Below are 14339 nucleotides of genomic sequence, written 5' to 3'. Positions count from 1 at the left end.
TCTATGACCTTCATCAAAACCTCCACTCTTTTTCTATGTATATTGTTTTTCTTAACTTTTTATCTTCAAATAATTCTAGACCTACAGATGAGTTACATAGTACAGAGAATCCACACATATTCAACTAGCTTCCCTGAAATTAATATCTTACATAATACAAATAACAAAACTAAGAAATTAACATTGATACATTATCATTAACTACACTACAGACTAAAGTAGTATAACAGAATAAATTCCGTTTTCACCAGTTTTACTACTAATGTCCTTTTTATGCTTAAGGGTCTAATTAATAGGGATGCCTGGGTGGCTCAGCGGTTGAGTGTCTGCCTTTGGCTCAGGGCATGATCCTGGAGTTCCAGGATTAAGGCCCACACTGAGCTCCCTACAGGGAGCCTGCCTCTCTCTCTCTCTATGTCTCTTCTTCTCTCTGTGCATCTCTCATGAATAAATAAATAAAAATCTTTAAAATAAAAAAATATTATGTAAAAAAAATTTTTTAAAGGATCTAATTAATGTTGCACTGAATTAATTAAATTAGACGGTTGCTACCAGAACTCAGATTACATTTAGTTGTCATGTCTCCTCAAATCTGTAGCAGTTCCTTGGTCTTTCCTTGTATTTTATCACCTTAACACTTTTAACTTTTTAAAGGGTTTATTTATTTATGAGAGACACACACAAAGAGAGAGAGAGAGAGAGAAAGGCAGAGACACAGGCAGAGGGAGATGCAGGCTCGATGCAGGGAGCCCGACGCAGGACTCGATCCCAGGTCTCTAGGATCATACCCTGGGCCAAAACCGCTGAGCCACCTGGGCTGCCCACCTTAACACTTTGAAAGAGTACTAGTCAGTTATTTTTATACTATACTTTCCAGTTTGGGTTAGTCTGATGACATCTCATAATTAGACTGCAGATAGGCATTACTGGAAATGAAACTGGAGAAATGGCATGCCCTTCCCAGTGCCTCACCTTGAGGAGTACCCAAAACTGATAGGTCCTAAATGGTGATGTTAACCTTGATCACTTGGTGAAGGTCATCCAATGTTTGTCCGCTATAAAGTTATCATTTTACTCTCTGTATTTAATAAATATTTAGTTTAAGTCTCCTTGATTTTTTTTTATTTCTCGTATTAGAAACTCCCTCGTTTCACCTGTACTTCCAAGTACATTTTACATTTCAGCTCGACCATGACCTCACAACAGTCATTCCCAAGGTCACTGGGGTTTCATATAAGGCTCAGGTGCCTCACTAAGAGACAAAGGCATGCAAGTACTATCTGAACTCTTTCAGCTGCAAGTTACAGAAGCCCAGCTCAAATTAGCTTAAGTCAAAAAGGGAATTTATTGGCTCACATAACTGTGAAGTCCAATAGTGGATTTGTTCAGGAACTGTCAAATCTTTGGGCTCAAAGAACACCATTAAATCTCTTTCCCTCTAACTCTGCTTCTGTGTTTGTTTCATTCTGCACAGTGCTTCTACATGTAGATTGGAATATGACTGACCAAGTGCTCTAGATTCACACTCTGTCAACTTAGCAGCCCTGTGGATAAAGGCATTTCCATCTCTGGATATCCATGTATCAGTACATTAAATTATTCTTTTTGGCTACTTAGCCAATCTCGATGGTCCATGGAATGGTATAATCTGTAAACTGGTTTCTATTCATGCTTCTTTGGGTTTTCTTGATCTTTTACAATAAAGATCCATTTCTCTTAAAACATATTTTTTACTAAGTGGTAACTGAATATATTTTCAGTAAGAAAAACATTCATCATAAAAACTCATCAATCCTTTGAACTTCCCATCTAGAGGGTCTCACAGAGTCTCATGAACTGTTTCATGGTCTTTGAGGAGGTAAGAGACTCTATTAGAAGTCCCTATAATTCTGATCTTCTCCTAACGGAACTCTCAATGCAGCCACCTCTGATAAATGCAGTCATCAAGAGCTGATGCTAATGTCAGCACTGTGGATGAACTGAGTCTGATACCTAAGCACCTCATAAGGTTTTCATTGCTTGATTCTCTGAGGCCTCTCTGTCCCTCTCCTCCATCCCAGTGTAATTTATCCTCAAGAGAAAAATAAAAAAGCATGCTTTCTCTCTCTACTTAACATTCAGTTATAGACAGAGATCACTGATTTTTTTATAATGTTTCTTGTTAAAGAGGAATAACAATTATTCAGCAGAAAACCTAGTAAGAAGTTTGGGAAATCCTGAAAATCTAGGTGGAAATTTGAATCAGCACAAACTAGTGGGGGAAGTCCATCTAGAGAAAAATGATCACTTAACCTGAAAAGACTAAAATTAGACTGTAGACACACCACTTAGAAGATTTTGGAATACTGTACTTTAAGAACCACTGACCTGATAAAAATAATTCACTGGGAATTCTCCCAACAAATGGAATCATATATTTCAGCCACAATAAAGCCAAGAAGGCACTAGAGAGGTTTTTAACAAACGTGACCAATGCACAGGAAAGATTATACATTTGTCTAAGCATCCTATGCCTTTATTGAATCAAGAAAAGTATGGCAACAATGCCAGACCTAGATATTTCAGTCCAAATTATATCTCCAAGTAAAAAATGCTACATCTTTCCTAAAGTCAGCCACAGTCCCAAAAGCATCTGGTAAATTTAAATAATGCATGGTCAGAGAAGGATTATTTAGACTTTCAAAACATAAATAGCAATGACTGTTAGACCTTTAAGCCTCCTTTGCCTCCAAAAGTAAACCTACATTAAAAAAAAAATCAAATTCAATACAATCTCACTTGTTATACTTTTTGAAGATACACTAGTCTGCAACATCATGCATATAACTTTACTGATAGCAGTGGCTTTGTGTAGTCAAAACTATAATCTAGGCTTTACTTCATATTTTCTCCTATATGCACACTTGATCCTCAGAGGCCAAACATGTCTGCATTGTGGTTCATTCAAATTCCCCTGGCTAATTCCATAATTACCTTAATTAAGCATAATTAACTATTACTTAAAATAACTTTAATTAAGCTACCATAATTAGCTAAAAGGGCACTGTGATTTTAAGGGTTTCATAACAAATCTTTTGTTCTTATGTCTATCTCCTTGGATGCAGCAGACACACATTACCTTATTTCTGAACTCTTCCTCTCTTCAGGGAAAGAAATGGGACAAAGTTAATCACCATCATAAACCCACACTGAATTAACTTTCTTTTTGTTACCCTAATTATCTAGATGTTAAATTGCAAGTGATTTCTGGAATATTGAGTTTATTGACTTTTATGAACTTACATAAAACTCATACAGTAAATAAAACTCCAAATGCAAAAGACAGACAATTAAAATACAAAACTGTTTTCTTACACAGGCATTTAGTGGTAACGATTCTGAGGTTTTCTCTGGTAAGCACCTTAGTTGGGTAAGAAGAAGTTGAGGAAAATGTCATATAAACAATTATATTCTTCTCATTCCAGAGAGAATGAATAAGACATGGGATGGGACTTCAGTAAAGGCTTATTTTGAGTTCACATCCTTGGCTCTTCCTTTAACTTGCTAAACTGGACAAGGTCTTCGAGCTTTACTTCAATTTCCTTTTCTCTGAAATAAGGATAATTCTGCTTTGAAGATATATTATGAGGATTCAATGAGATAAAATTTGACAAGTACCTGGTACTCCATAACACCAAAGAAAAATGGTAATGTCTTTCCTTCTTCCTTCTCCATTTCTCTCTCCTATATTAGTTCATGACTCAGAATGGCTTCCAAAATAGGTGGAGGAAAATTAAAGATGGCTAAAGAACCTCAAATAAATGAACACACATAAAACTATTCTTTGAAAGAAGTCAATCATCAACCACCCCACTTCCACATGTAGCATACTTTGTCTCTCTTCTGCGTTTTTCATCACATAGTTCTATGTGTAGTGCTCTCTTTCGGCTATCTATAGCTAGTAGACTCTTTCTCATTGATTAAGATTCGTATAATAAAGTCACCTCCACCAGTAAGCATCCTTCCCTGACATAATCTTTACCACCTACTCCCCTCAAAAAAAGGGGGGGGGGGCAAATTAGACGTCTTTTCACTAAGATACCATAATGGAAACACATACAGGTCCTACACATATCTGCATATGATGGCCCTGAATATATATCCATCACTGCCTTACTAAATGTCTCCACTATTGCCTTCTTATGTTTCTGTTTTCCTCACCTGATTGAACTTTAGGATAGAAGTTGGTAATTTTCATTATTGTATCCACATAACCCAGCATAGTGCAGGCACAGAGAACACACTCAGTAAAAACTTTTTGCATAAATAATGAATAAATCAATTAATACAATACACTGGTTTAAAGCATTCAATTTGGAGTCACAGATATGTGGGTATCCATCCCAGCTCAACTACTTGTGTGACCTTGAACAAATAAGCTGAGTTTCAATGTCTTCTTCAAAAATAGGAATAATATTACCTACCTTCAGGACTGCTGGCAGGATTATGGGTGACAATACATGCAAAGCGTTTAAAGTGCTTAGCACTTAGCACATTCAATAAATCATACAGCGGGGGTGGAAGTGTGTGCAATATGTATGTATAAATGTGTAAGTGTAATTTCACATTCTAGCAATAGATTAAAGTGAAAGATGTAATTTGGGGCAGTGATGCCCTTTCTTGTTATATCACAGAATCAATTGCCTTGTCCTGGGAGATATGGTACAGCAATCTGAGCCTTGGCATTTTGTCCTTTGGAATGACAGACAGCATTCCTTATTTAAGAAGGAATCTATATTGTTTTGTGTCCTGTGTGGAGGAGCAAGAAAAATCTAGGCTTTGAAATCAGATCTAAGTTTCAATGCTGAATCTACCACTTTCTAGCTGAGAATCATGATAAAAAACTATTCTGAACCTGTTTTCTCAAATAAATACTAACAAACACCTGATTTCCATGGATTAAGTGAGATGTTGCACAACAGAGTACCCACTGTAATGTCTGACCCTGGTAGGCAATGAGTAATGTGATCTTCCCTCCACCACCTCTCTCTGAACTCAAATATGAACACAATGTTATCCACACTGCACTCATCCCTTTGTACACAGCCTGCCTGGGAAGATTGTTGGAGAAAGGAGAGGAGAATAGTCCACAGCCCAAAAATATTGATTCCAGAAAATCTAACCCAATCTATTTTGTCACTTTTGTTCTATCCTGTATTATTTACTGTTTCTGTATTAGGTGGCAGTAAGAGGGTGTTTAAAGGAAGAATAACGAAAAAATTCAAGAAATTAATTATGAAAACAAAGTGCAGGAGAGTCTGTAATTTGTTTCCTATAATGTCATGACTTCTCCTCATGCAATGACCACAACACACGTAACAGCCTTCAGATCAGTCCATCACCCCTTTAGGGCATATATGCAATGCTTTCTCCATATTTCCTATTCCTTGACTTCTCAGTTTCAAAACAGCTTAGCTTCAAAAATTCTTTGAAACATTTTTCCTCTTCAGCTTTTAACAAGTAAACTTTAATCCTCAGTTTATAAATTATAGGAGCACAGGCCCTCACTCATTCATCATAATTTCTCTTTGCTTCTTTTAACATATAGTGACCAAGCCAAAAAAAAAAAAAAAATATATATATATATATATATATTCTAGAGCAAGGTATTTGGTTAAGGGTCCCCTCACCCTGCAGTCCTGATCCCATTTCACTGCCAGCTGCTTTGCTTGATTGGTATTGGAGAATGAAACATTGGTAACTCTATACCAAATACATCTTGTCTCTTTCTAGGTCTCCAACCTTCTAATTTCCTACCCCAGTGAAATGGGGTAAACAACTGTAACTACTCTTCATTGATTCTCCAAAAACAATAACTCTGGCACTGGAAATACAACAGCAACTAAAAGCAGACCCATTACCTATTTTCAAGTAGCCCAGAGTCTAGTAGGGAAGAGAGTTCTTAATCACAGAGCCACATTAGTAAGTGGGTAGTTTCAGGCTTTAATAAAAAAAAGGGGGGGAGGAATGGGTGTTTAGGATATTATGACATACTTTGGCCTCACTCATTGTCGGGAAGCAGAATAAAGAAGGAAAGAGGACCACTGCTACCTGCCTGTGATGGTCAGTCTTATACGTCAATTTGGTAGGCTTTGTTGCCCAGTTGTTTGGTTGAACATTAATCTAAGTGTTGCTCTGAAGATATTTTTTACACATGATCAGCATTTACAATCAGTTGACTTTAAGTAAAGCAGTATGCCTCAGACTGGGTAAGCCTCATTTCATCAGTTGAAGGCCTTTAGAGTAAAGACTGGGGTTTCCCAAAGAAATTCTGCCCCCAAACTGCAACACAGAACTCTGCCTGTTTCCAGCCTGCTAGCCTTCCCTTCAGATCTCAGACTTAAGACTGCGACATCAATTCTGACCTGAATTTCAAGCCTATTGACTTGCCCTAAGGATTTCGGATTTACCAGCTCCCATGATCACATAAGCCAATTCCCCCCTCCCCAGACAATTATAAGAAACCAACTCCAAAGCAGAGTTCTATTTCTCTGGGGAACCCTGACCACTACATACTCTTCTCCCTACACTACACATGCATCCTCCACAACATACACACACAAACACACCCCAGGGATACAAACCCAAAACATCAAAATGTTGTCTGGCCACAATGGCAGCTCTATCTTGATCCAAGGAGTGAATTTTGACATCTTTCAATGATGGATGATAAAATAACCCAGGAAAGCATCTTGGCATGTTTAACAGTATAATAAGTAGAATATTTCCTGTTGTCTCAAAACTTTAACTAAAGCCCTAAGGGTAAAGATGAATATTATAAAGTACATACTCCAAAAAGATATGCCAAAACACCTATACCAAAACACCTATGTATGATTTGCTAAGAACCAGCCCCAAGCTAGGTAAGCAAACTTAAACTCATTCCCCTCATCCAGGTTATATAAAGAAAAAGCTGCCAGAAGGTTGTATGGATGAGCAAAGACTGTTGAGTCAAGAATACTTTATGGTGAGATGCAGAAGTACTGTATGCTGGAAACTTTCTCCTACTCCCACTGCTTCCTCAAGCCAAATGATTCCCCTAAGAGAACCATTTGGAGAGACTGACACATAACCCTAGTATTTGAAAGGCACAGGGGCTGGTGCCTGAAATAGTCCAAAGTGAGCAGGTAACCAGAGCAGAGTGAGGAAAGAAACGGATGCAATGGAAATGGTCTGCATTTCCATCATTTAAAGGGATATGGGGGTTGAATCTACCCCACAAGCCAAATAAGTATTATAGAGAGCGGCCAGAAATGAGTCATCTTGAATGATTTTGACAAGGAAATCTACCTTGCAGAGTCCCCCACTGCAAAACACTGGGTACGGTTCAAAGCAGGAAGTAGGGCTGAAGGAGGTGTTAGCAATTCTGATAAGGTGTCACCCTAAACCCCAGAAGTGCCCCAGAAAGAAAGAGTGAGATTTAGGGCATCGTCTCACAGAGAGCACATATGACAGACCACACAGCTGCCAATCAAATAAGCCCTTTTCCTTCAGTTCCTGCTCATCCTTCTCTCTGACCTTGAAGGCCTCAGACAGCAGTGAGTGGGGAGGGACAAAAATGCCTGTCATTCTCCCCCGCATATTTCTGCACCTGGAAAAAGGAGGAACTTTAAATTAGACAAGTGGGGCTGAATTATTAATACATGAAACTAGAGAAGTAAACGGATCTGCCATATCCTTAAAAAATGGTTTAAAATAAACCTTACCCAAGATTCTACACTAAAAGAGCAGTCTTGCCCTCTCTGTATCACTTTGCCCCTCAAAAGTACAGCCTCTTTCCTATTTCATTTCTTCTACTGAGCATGTGCTCCATATTCCCATCTTACTCACCTTCCTAGACCTAATGATTTCCAGTTATAATTCCATCTTACCCTAATGTAATTTTTAAAACACATTTAAATACAATAGCTTACCATTTTGAAAATGAGATACAACAGGATTCTTCTGCATGCTAAAAATTATATCTGAGAACTAGTAACAGTAATAAAGAGATTTTTTTCAGATTAAAAAAAAAACAAAAGAAAAGCAGGTAGAAATGTTCATTTACTAAAACACTTATGAAAAACCTCACATTTTATAACCTATATTTAATAAATAAAAATGCCTGTGAATACTTTCCTAACAGATTTAAAGCCAATCAGGAAAAGGAATATAGCTACATACCCACATACATGAAATAAATAATAATTGTTCTGTATTATTTATGCAATGACGGATTGGATGGATGATGATTGATAGGTAGATACATAGACAGATAGATATATAGAGTGATCTAACCAGATATCAAAGCATTGTTTTATACTGTGAGAGAGTCAAAGCTCAGAAAGCATAAAAGCATCAGAAATAATGGTAAAATGAGTAGAGACTCTTTTATTTAAAATACAATAAAATAGTAGTCATTACTTTTTATAGTCTTTTAAAAGTTTGAATTTGAAGAGCATTGGACAATAAGCCAGATAATTTGATAATCCTGGCTCTTTCATTTACCAGTTAGGCCACTTTAAAAAAGCTCCTTAAATTCTCTGGGCCACCATTTTGCTTAACTATAAAATGGGTATATTAGATCAGACAATCTTTACAATTGTATCTATATATATTCTTCCATATAACAATTTTATACTTCACCCCTTCCCTTCTTAAAGTTATGCCCAATTTCTTTTAACTCTATCTTCCCCCTTCCTATGGTAAAGGATGTTATATAATGGTAAAGATAGTAAGGAGGCCTGCAAAGAATGTAAATGAAATCTCAACCTCTGCCCTAACTGTACTGATTTGTGCTGATTTGTTCTTTTTTTGCCATCTTCATTCGATCTCCAAAGAGGGGCCTCATGAGAGAATAAACTTGCATAGTTTTCCTCCTTTGAGCTACTTAGAGAGGAGGTGCTAGAAAGTCCCCAATGGTCATTCTAATGGAGCAGATCTCCTTTGATGTACTGAAGGCAGCCTGCCTCCAGAGAGTGGACAGAGGGCTCTTTGAATGCAAGATACAAAATAATTCCTAGAAGGGTAGGTAGGAAATAAAGTGCAATCAAACCCATTTTTTCTGCAGTTTGAAAAGAGAAATCTATAAATTCAATACAATTTCAAATAGAATCCCAATGGATTTGTTTTGCTTTGGATCTTGACAAGCTGATTCTAAAATTTGTATTAAAAGAACAAAAAAACTATTTGAAGTATAAGAAGAAGAGGGGAGTCACTCTGCTATACATCAAATCTTATTATAAGCTATATTACTTAAGACAGTATAATACTAAAGCAGAGATAGATATAAAATTGAGCCAAAGAGCCCAGAAACAGATCTGTACATATCTGGTAACTTGATATAAGAGAAGAGTATTACTGCAGATCAGCCCAGAAAACACAGAGAATTCAATAAATGGTGCTCATACAAGTGGTTAGATGCATAGATAAAAATTGGATTCCCTGCCTCACCTCATAAACAAAAATAAATTCTAAGTAGTCAAAGACTTAAATGTGGACAACTTTAGAACATTTAGAGAGGAAAAAAATAGAATACTGCCTTTTAAAAGACCAAAAAAGAATCATAGAAGATTAGTAAGTTAAACTGCATTAAAATTAGGAATTTCCTCATATCAAATGGCAATATTAAAAGAAAAAAATGTCAAAAGTCAAGCCTTAAACGAAGATACCTGTAACCAGTTTAAACCCAGAAGAGATCAATATCTGGAACAAGCAAACCAAGAGAAGAACAGAACCATCTAATATTACCAAGTCTTGAGAAGAATACGGAGTAATAGGAACCTGCTATCATTGAGAGTAAATTGGTGTGATCACTTTAAAGGGTAATTTAACAATAGCTAATTAATTTGAATATGTACAGATCTTTTTTATCCAGGTAACCCATTGGAACAGTCTACAAGACTGAAATTATGAAAGCAGAAAATATCTGACATTTTGGGGAAACAACAATGAATTCATTTTGGCTGGAGCTCATGTGAAAACATTTGGATGAAATAAAATCTTTGGTTTGGCAATGAGGCACTCCTCTAACCTGGTTCCAAGCTCTCTTTCCTACTCAAACTCTATTCCATAGGCAATGAGGATCGTTTGAAGACTAACAGGCATGAGGACAGCAAACTCAGCAGAGCTGTGAGAATTCAAGCTTAGGACAATGAGGAAACCTCTGAATGATCATAAATTGAAGAGTGACATGATCCAATATGCACTATGGAAAGATAATTCAGACAAAAATGATTATTCCAACTCTGTGTGTTTGCTGCCAATCAGAGTTGATGCTCAGTTATCTGGTGGAGATAGGGCAAAGGGACAATTGGCCAACAGAAAATGGTAGGACAACCAGATCATGCTAAAAGGTAAATCATGAAATTTTCAATGTGAAAAGTTTGTCCAACACAGACCAACACAGAATTTTCTCACTGGAGAAAATTCATTGGTGGATGCTAAGAAACAGAGCTGTTATTATGGAATTTTAAGATACTACATTAATTTGACTATTACAGATTTTTACTTTCTTTCAGCAAAACCTTCCTCTTACAGTGAAAAGCTTCTCCCTTTTTGCCATCAGGCATTTTGATACAAGAAATATGTAAGTAAAAATGTTTCCCTTGTTATTACTCACATTTTTCACTGCTCAGCTGTTTATACAGCCCCTAAGAGAATAATCTATAGAAAGAGGACAACAATGCTGGAGACATGTAAATGCAACAAAAGAAATATACTTATATACCCACCCTAAGTTTATAACATAAATGAACAAAGCTCCTTTGTAATTATATTCTTTCTTAAGTTTTTTTTTTTTTTTTTTTTTTTGAGAAAAAAAGAGCAAACCGTGGAGGACAAGGGAAGGGGCAGAGGGAGAGAGAATCCTGAAGACTCCCTGCACAGCAAGGAGCCCAATGTGGGGCTTGACATTGGGCTCAATCCCAAGACCCTGAGATCATGACTTAAGCCAAAATCAAAAGTCAGATGCTCAACCGACAGAACCACCCACGCAGCCCAATCTAAAAATATTCCTTACAGAGGTCTGTAAATAAAAGAAATTTCCATTAACTAATCCCAAAGGTGTAAAGTATTGCTTATTGTACATTATTGCTTATTTAATAAAAAATAATATAGAACTTACTATGTTGAGAACAATGATAACACATTCTTATTTTCTCTTACACACAAAAGGACTCAGTATACATAAATGGGGCATATTATAATTAATTCTAGTATATTAACAACTCTTATTGTTATATAGTCCCTTAGCGACTGTTAGGTGAAATAGTATAAGAAGTGACTCATATATAGTTATTTTTACACCATACCTATTTATTTTGCTTATTTTCTTACAATATCTGAAACTGAAAGAGTACCTGAAAAATTTATCATGTAGAACTACTTATTCCACTTATTAAAATCTCGTTCACTAATTCCTACAAAATACTAGAACAGATTTCTGTTTTTCATCTCAAATATACCATTGGGAAATAAATAAAAGTCACCAGCTTTTACATGAGCATTAAAAAAATTAACAACCACTCTAAGCAAAATGTAACTGGTCTCACTAATAGTACTTTGACTAAAACGTTCATTAGTTTCAACTTAGTACTACATTTTAGTATTTTAATACTATATTCTTTGACAAGTTTCTTGATTATTTATTTCCCTACAATAAGAACTCCTGAACTTGGAAAAGAACATCTAAGTACCATGGATTTGAGATGTGGATTCAAATATTCTGAATATGTGTTCCTTTCTCTTTTCTCCCTCCTAAAAATGGCATCAGTTAGCCATTCTTGGCAAACAGATGTAGATACCACACTTCTTAGTGGGCTCTCCATTTTCGGAAGATGTTCCTTTTCAACTACACATTTAAACTAAAGAATTAATATAAAACCACTTCCTCCAAACACAGCAGGGGCTAGGTTTAGACACTGTCAATATTTTGTCCATACCCATTTCACAAAGTGAACAAACTAGAAAAATAGAGCATACATGGGGAATCTTGGAACACAGTTCCAGGTGTAATTATTGTCATGACTATTGTTATCATAAAATATATATATATTAGCAACACGAAGGGGCACAAAGAAAAGGCTGAATTTGGCTTCTACTTTGTAACATTTTTCTCCATTATTCTTCTTGACCTATAACTAGCTTGTTTCTGCTATTATAATAGGGAAAAAACACTTATGACCCATATGAATGTTAGAATATTTTTTCTTTCCTTTTCTTTCTTTTCCATAAGTGTTTCCTGAATACATACTTCAGAAAATCACAGGATGACTTCTTCATACAGGCATTTTCTCACAAAACCAGCTTCTGCTAAGATCCTTAGTAAAAGGAGAGTATCATTATTAGAGTCACATTTAAATGCATTTTTAGGAGTTCATCAAAAAATAAATTAGAAACACCACCATTATCTTTCAAAATTGCTAACACAATTCTATGAAAGTATGGGCCTTCACTTAAGCTTTCAAATTTCTAACCATGAAATCTGACCCATTAGTGTCATTTTGATTAGAAAATACTGCTTACCCAGTAAAGGATCATATCTCTAGAAATGAAAGTAAGTTTTTCCTATATGTAGGACTTCATTTTCTTCAGAGAAAAAAAAGCATTCTCATGAATATCTATAGGAAATTATTTTACCTTTCTGGTATTCTCAATAACCTTTCAGATAAAAGAAAAACCAAATTTTGTCATTTCAGCACTAAATAAAAATGGTAACATTTAGCTTTCTGAGGCTTTTCTTCTTGCTAAAAGGCTCATAATCATTAACATATCAAGATGATAATTAATAGATTAATTCATATCTATCCTATAGATTATTACTAATAGAGATTTAACACACTAAGGATCCACAAAACCTTAAATCAACTTATTTCATGTTTCAAAAAAAGGAACTATTTCCCAGAAGTTTTGCTTTGTTTGCATGCAGAAAATATTTTTTAGGGGCTCCTGGAAGGCATAGTCAGTTAAGCATCCAATTCTTGATTTTGGCTCAGGTCATGATCTCAGGGTCATGGAATCAAGCCCCACATCATGGGGGGGTGGGGGTCCATGCTCAGTAGGGAATCTGCTCCTGCTCTCCCTCTAAATAAACAAAATATTGGGGATCCCTGGGTGGCTCAGTGGTTTAGTGCCTGACTTTGGACCAGGGCATGATCCTGGAGTCCCACATCGGGCTCCCTGCATGGAACCTGCTTCTCCCTTTGCCTGTGTCTCTGCCTCTCTTTCTCTCTGTATCTCTCATGAATAAATAAATAAAATCTTTTAAAAAATAAACTATTAAAAATAAAAGAATTTTAATTGCCAAAGGGCAAAATGTGCATTGTTGTGCCATGCTCTACTGAAAGTCATGTCCCCATGAACCCATCATAAACCAGATTCTGATTACTGTCTCCATTTCCTAGTTGTGTCCTTTCATCTTACATCCCTAAAATCTTCATTAGGATGGAAAAGCTATAATTTCTTTCCCTTGAAATTAATTCATAACTCTAATTTAATATATTTAAACTGTGAGCTAAACATTCAGATGATGCACTAGGGTTACAAGATCCAGCCCTTGCTCTCAAGGGGATCTTTAATGTAGTTTCATAATGCTGCAAATTAATTCTAGTATACTGTCAAAAAGAAACAAATAATTAAGTACCCATTGAAGCAAAACAAATACTCCAATATCAATATAGCACATAAAACACCACAACTTGTCAGGTAATATAGCATGCTAGAATTCTTTCAATATAACTGACAGTAGCAGCTCCAATTTTCAAGGTAATCTGGAAATTTTATCATGTATTGAAATGCAATTCCTTTTAAATGTTGAACACTGCACATTTTAACAGCAGTTATTTCACAGCCTCATGCATATCCCCATTTATTCTGCTGTCAGAACCTAGGGCCAAAAAAGCTAGGCCTAGGAAAAAGCACCAAAGAAATTCACATATAGTACTCCCTTCCCTTTCAGAAAAACCCTAACTAAAACCACTTAACATTCCTAAGGAATTAAAATTATAAGAGTAAACAACAGTGGCATTTTACCGACCAAGACAACACCTGCAACTGTTATAATTTCCCTCATTAACCAAACACGAAAAAAGAATTAATGAGTAGAAGCAGCATAGGTTTGGAGATAGCCTCAAATTCCATGGCCTTTTTTACTGACTTATCCACAATGCCTATATACAGTTGGCATTTGTTGAATGAATGAATGAATGAATGAATGAATGAATGAATGAATATACTTGAATTCTGCATTGGCCCCAATCCTAAAATTAGTTTACCATAGTTTTTCTTGTCTTAAAATTGAAATGGGTTGCACATACCTTTTT

General features: G+C 36.0%; 1 protein-coding gene across 1 annotated transcript in view; it reads right to left on the bottom strand.

Moving 5' to 3' along the window:
- Nucleotides 1-3244: 3244 nt before the first annotated feature.
- Nucleotides 3245-14339, bottom strand: part of LOC106557584 — a 51429-nt gene continuing 40334 nt past the window's right edge. The window contains exon 6 of the mRNA XM_038570172.1: nucleotides 3245-3588. Within this exon, the coding sequence (XP_038426100.1) occupies nucleotides 3516-3588 (73 nt within the window). The 3' untranslated portion in view covers nucleotides 3245-3515. The remainder of the gene's footprint in view (nucleotides 3589-14339) is intronic.

The sequence above is a fragment of the Canis lupus genome, chromosome 22, assembly GCF_011100685.1.
Source record: "Canis lupus familiaris isolate Mischka breed German Shepherd chromosome 22, alternate assembly UU_Cfam_GSD_1.0, whole genome shotgun sequence".
In the NCBI taxonomy this organism is placed as follows: Eukaryota; Metazoa; Chordata; class Mammalia; order Carnivora; family Canidae; genus Canis; species Canis lupus.
Note: the sequence above shows the minus strand (reverse complement) of the source record. Positions and strands in the feature narration are given on the sequence as shown.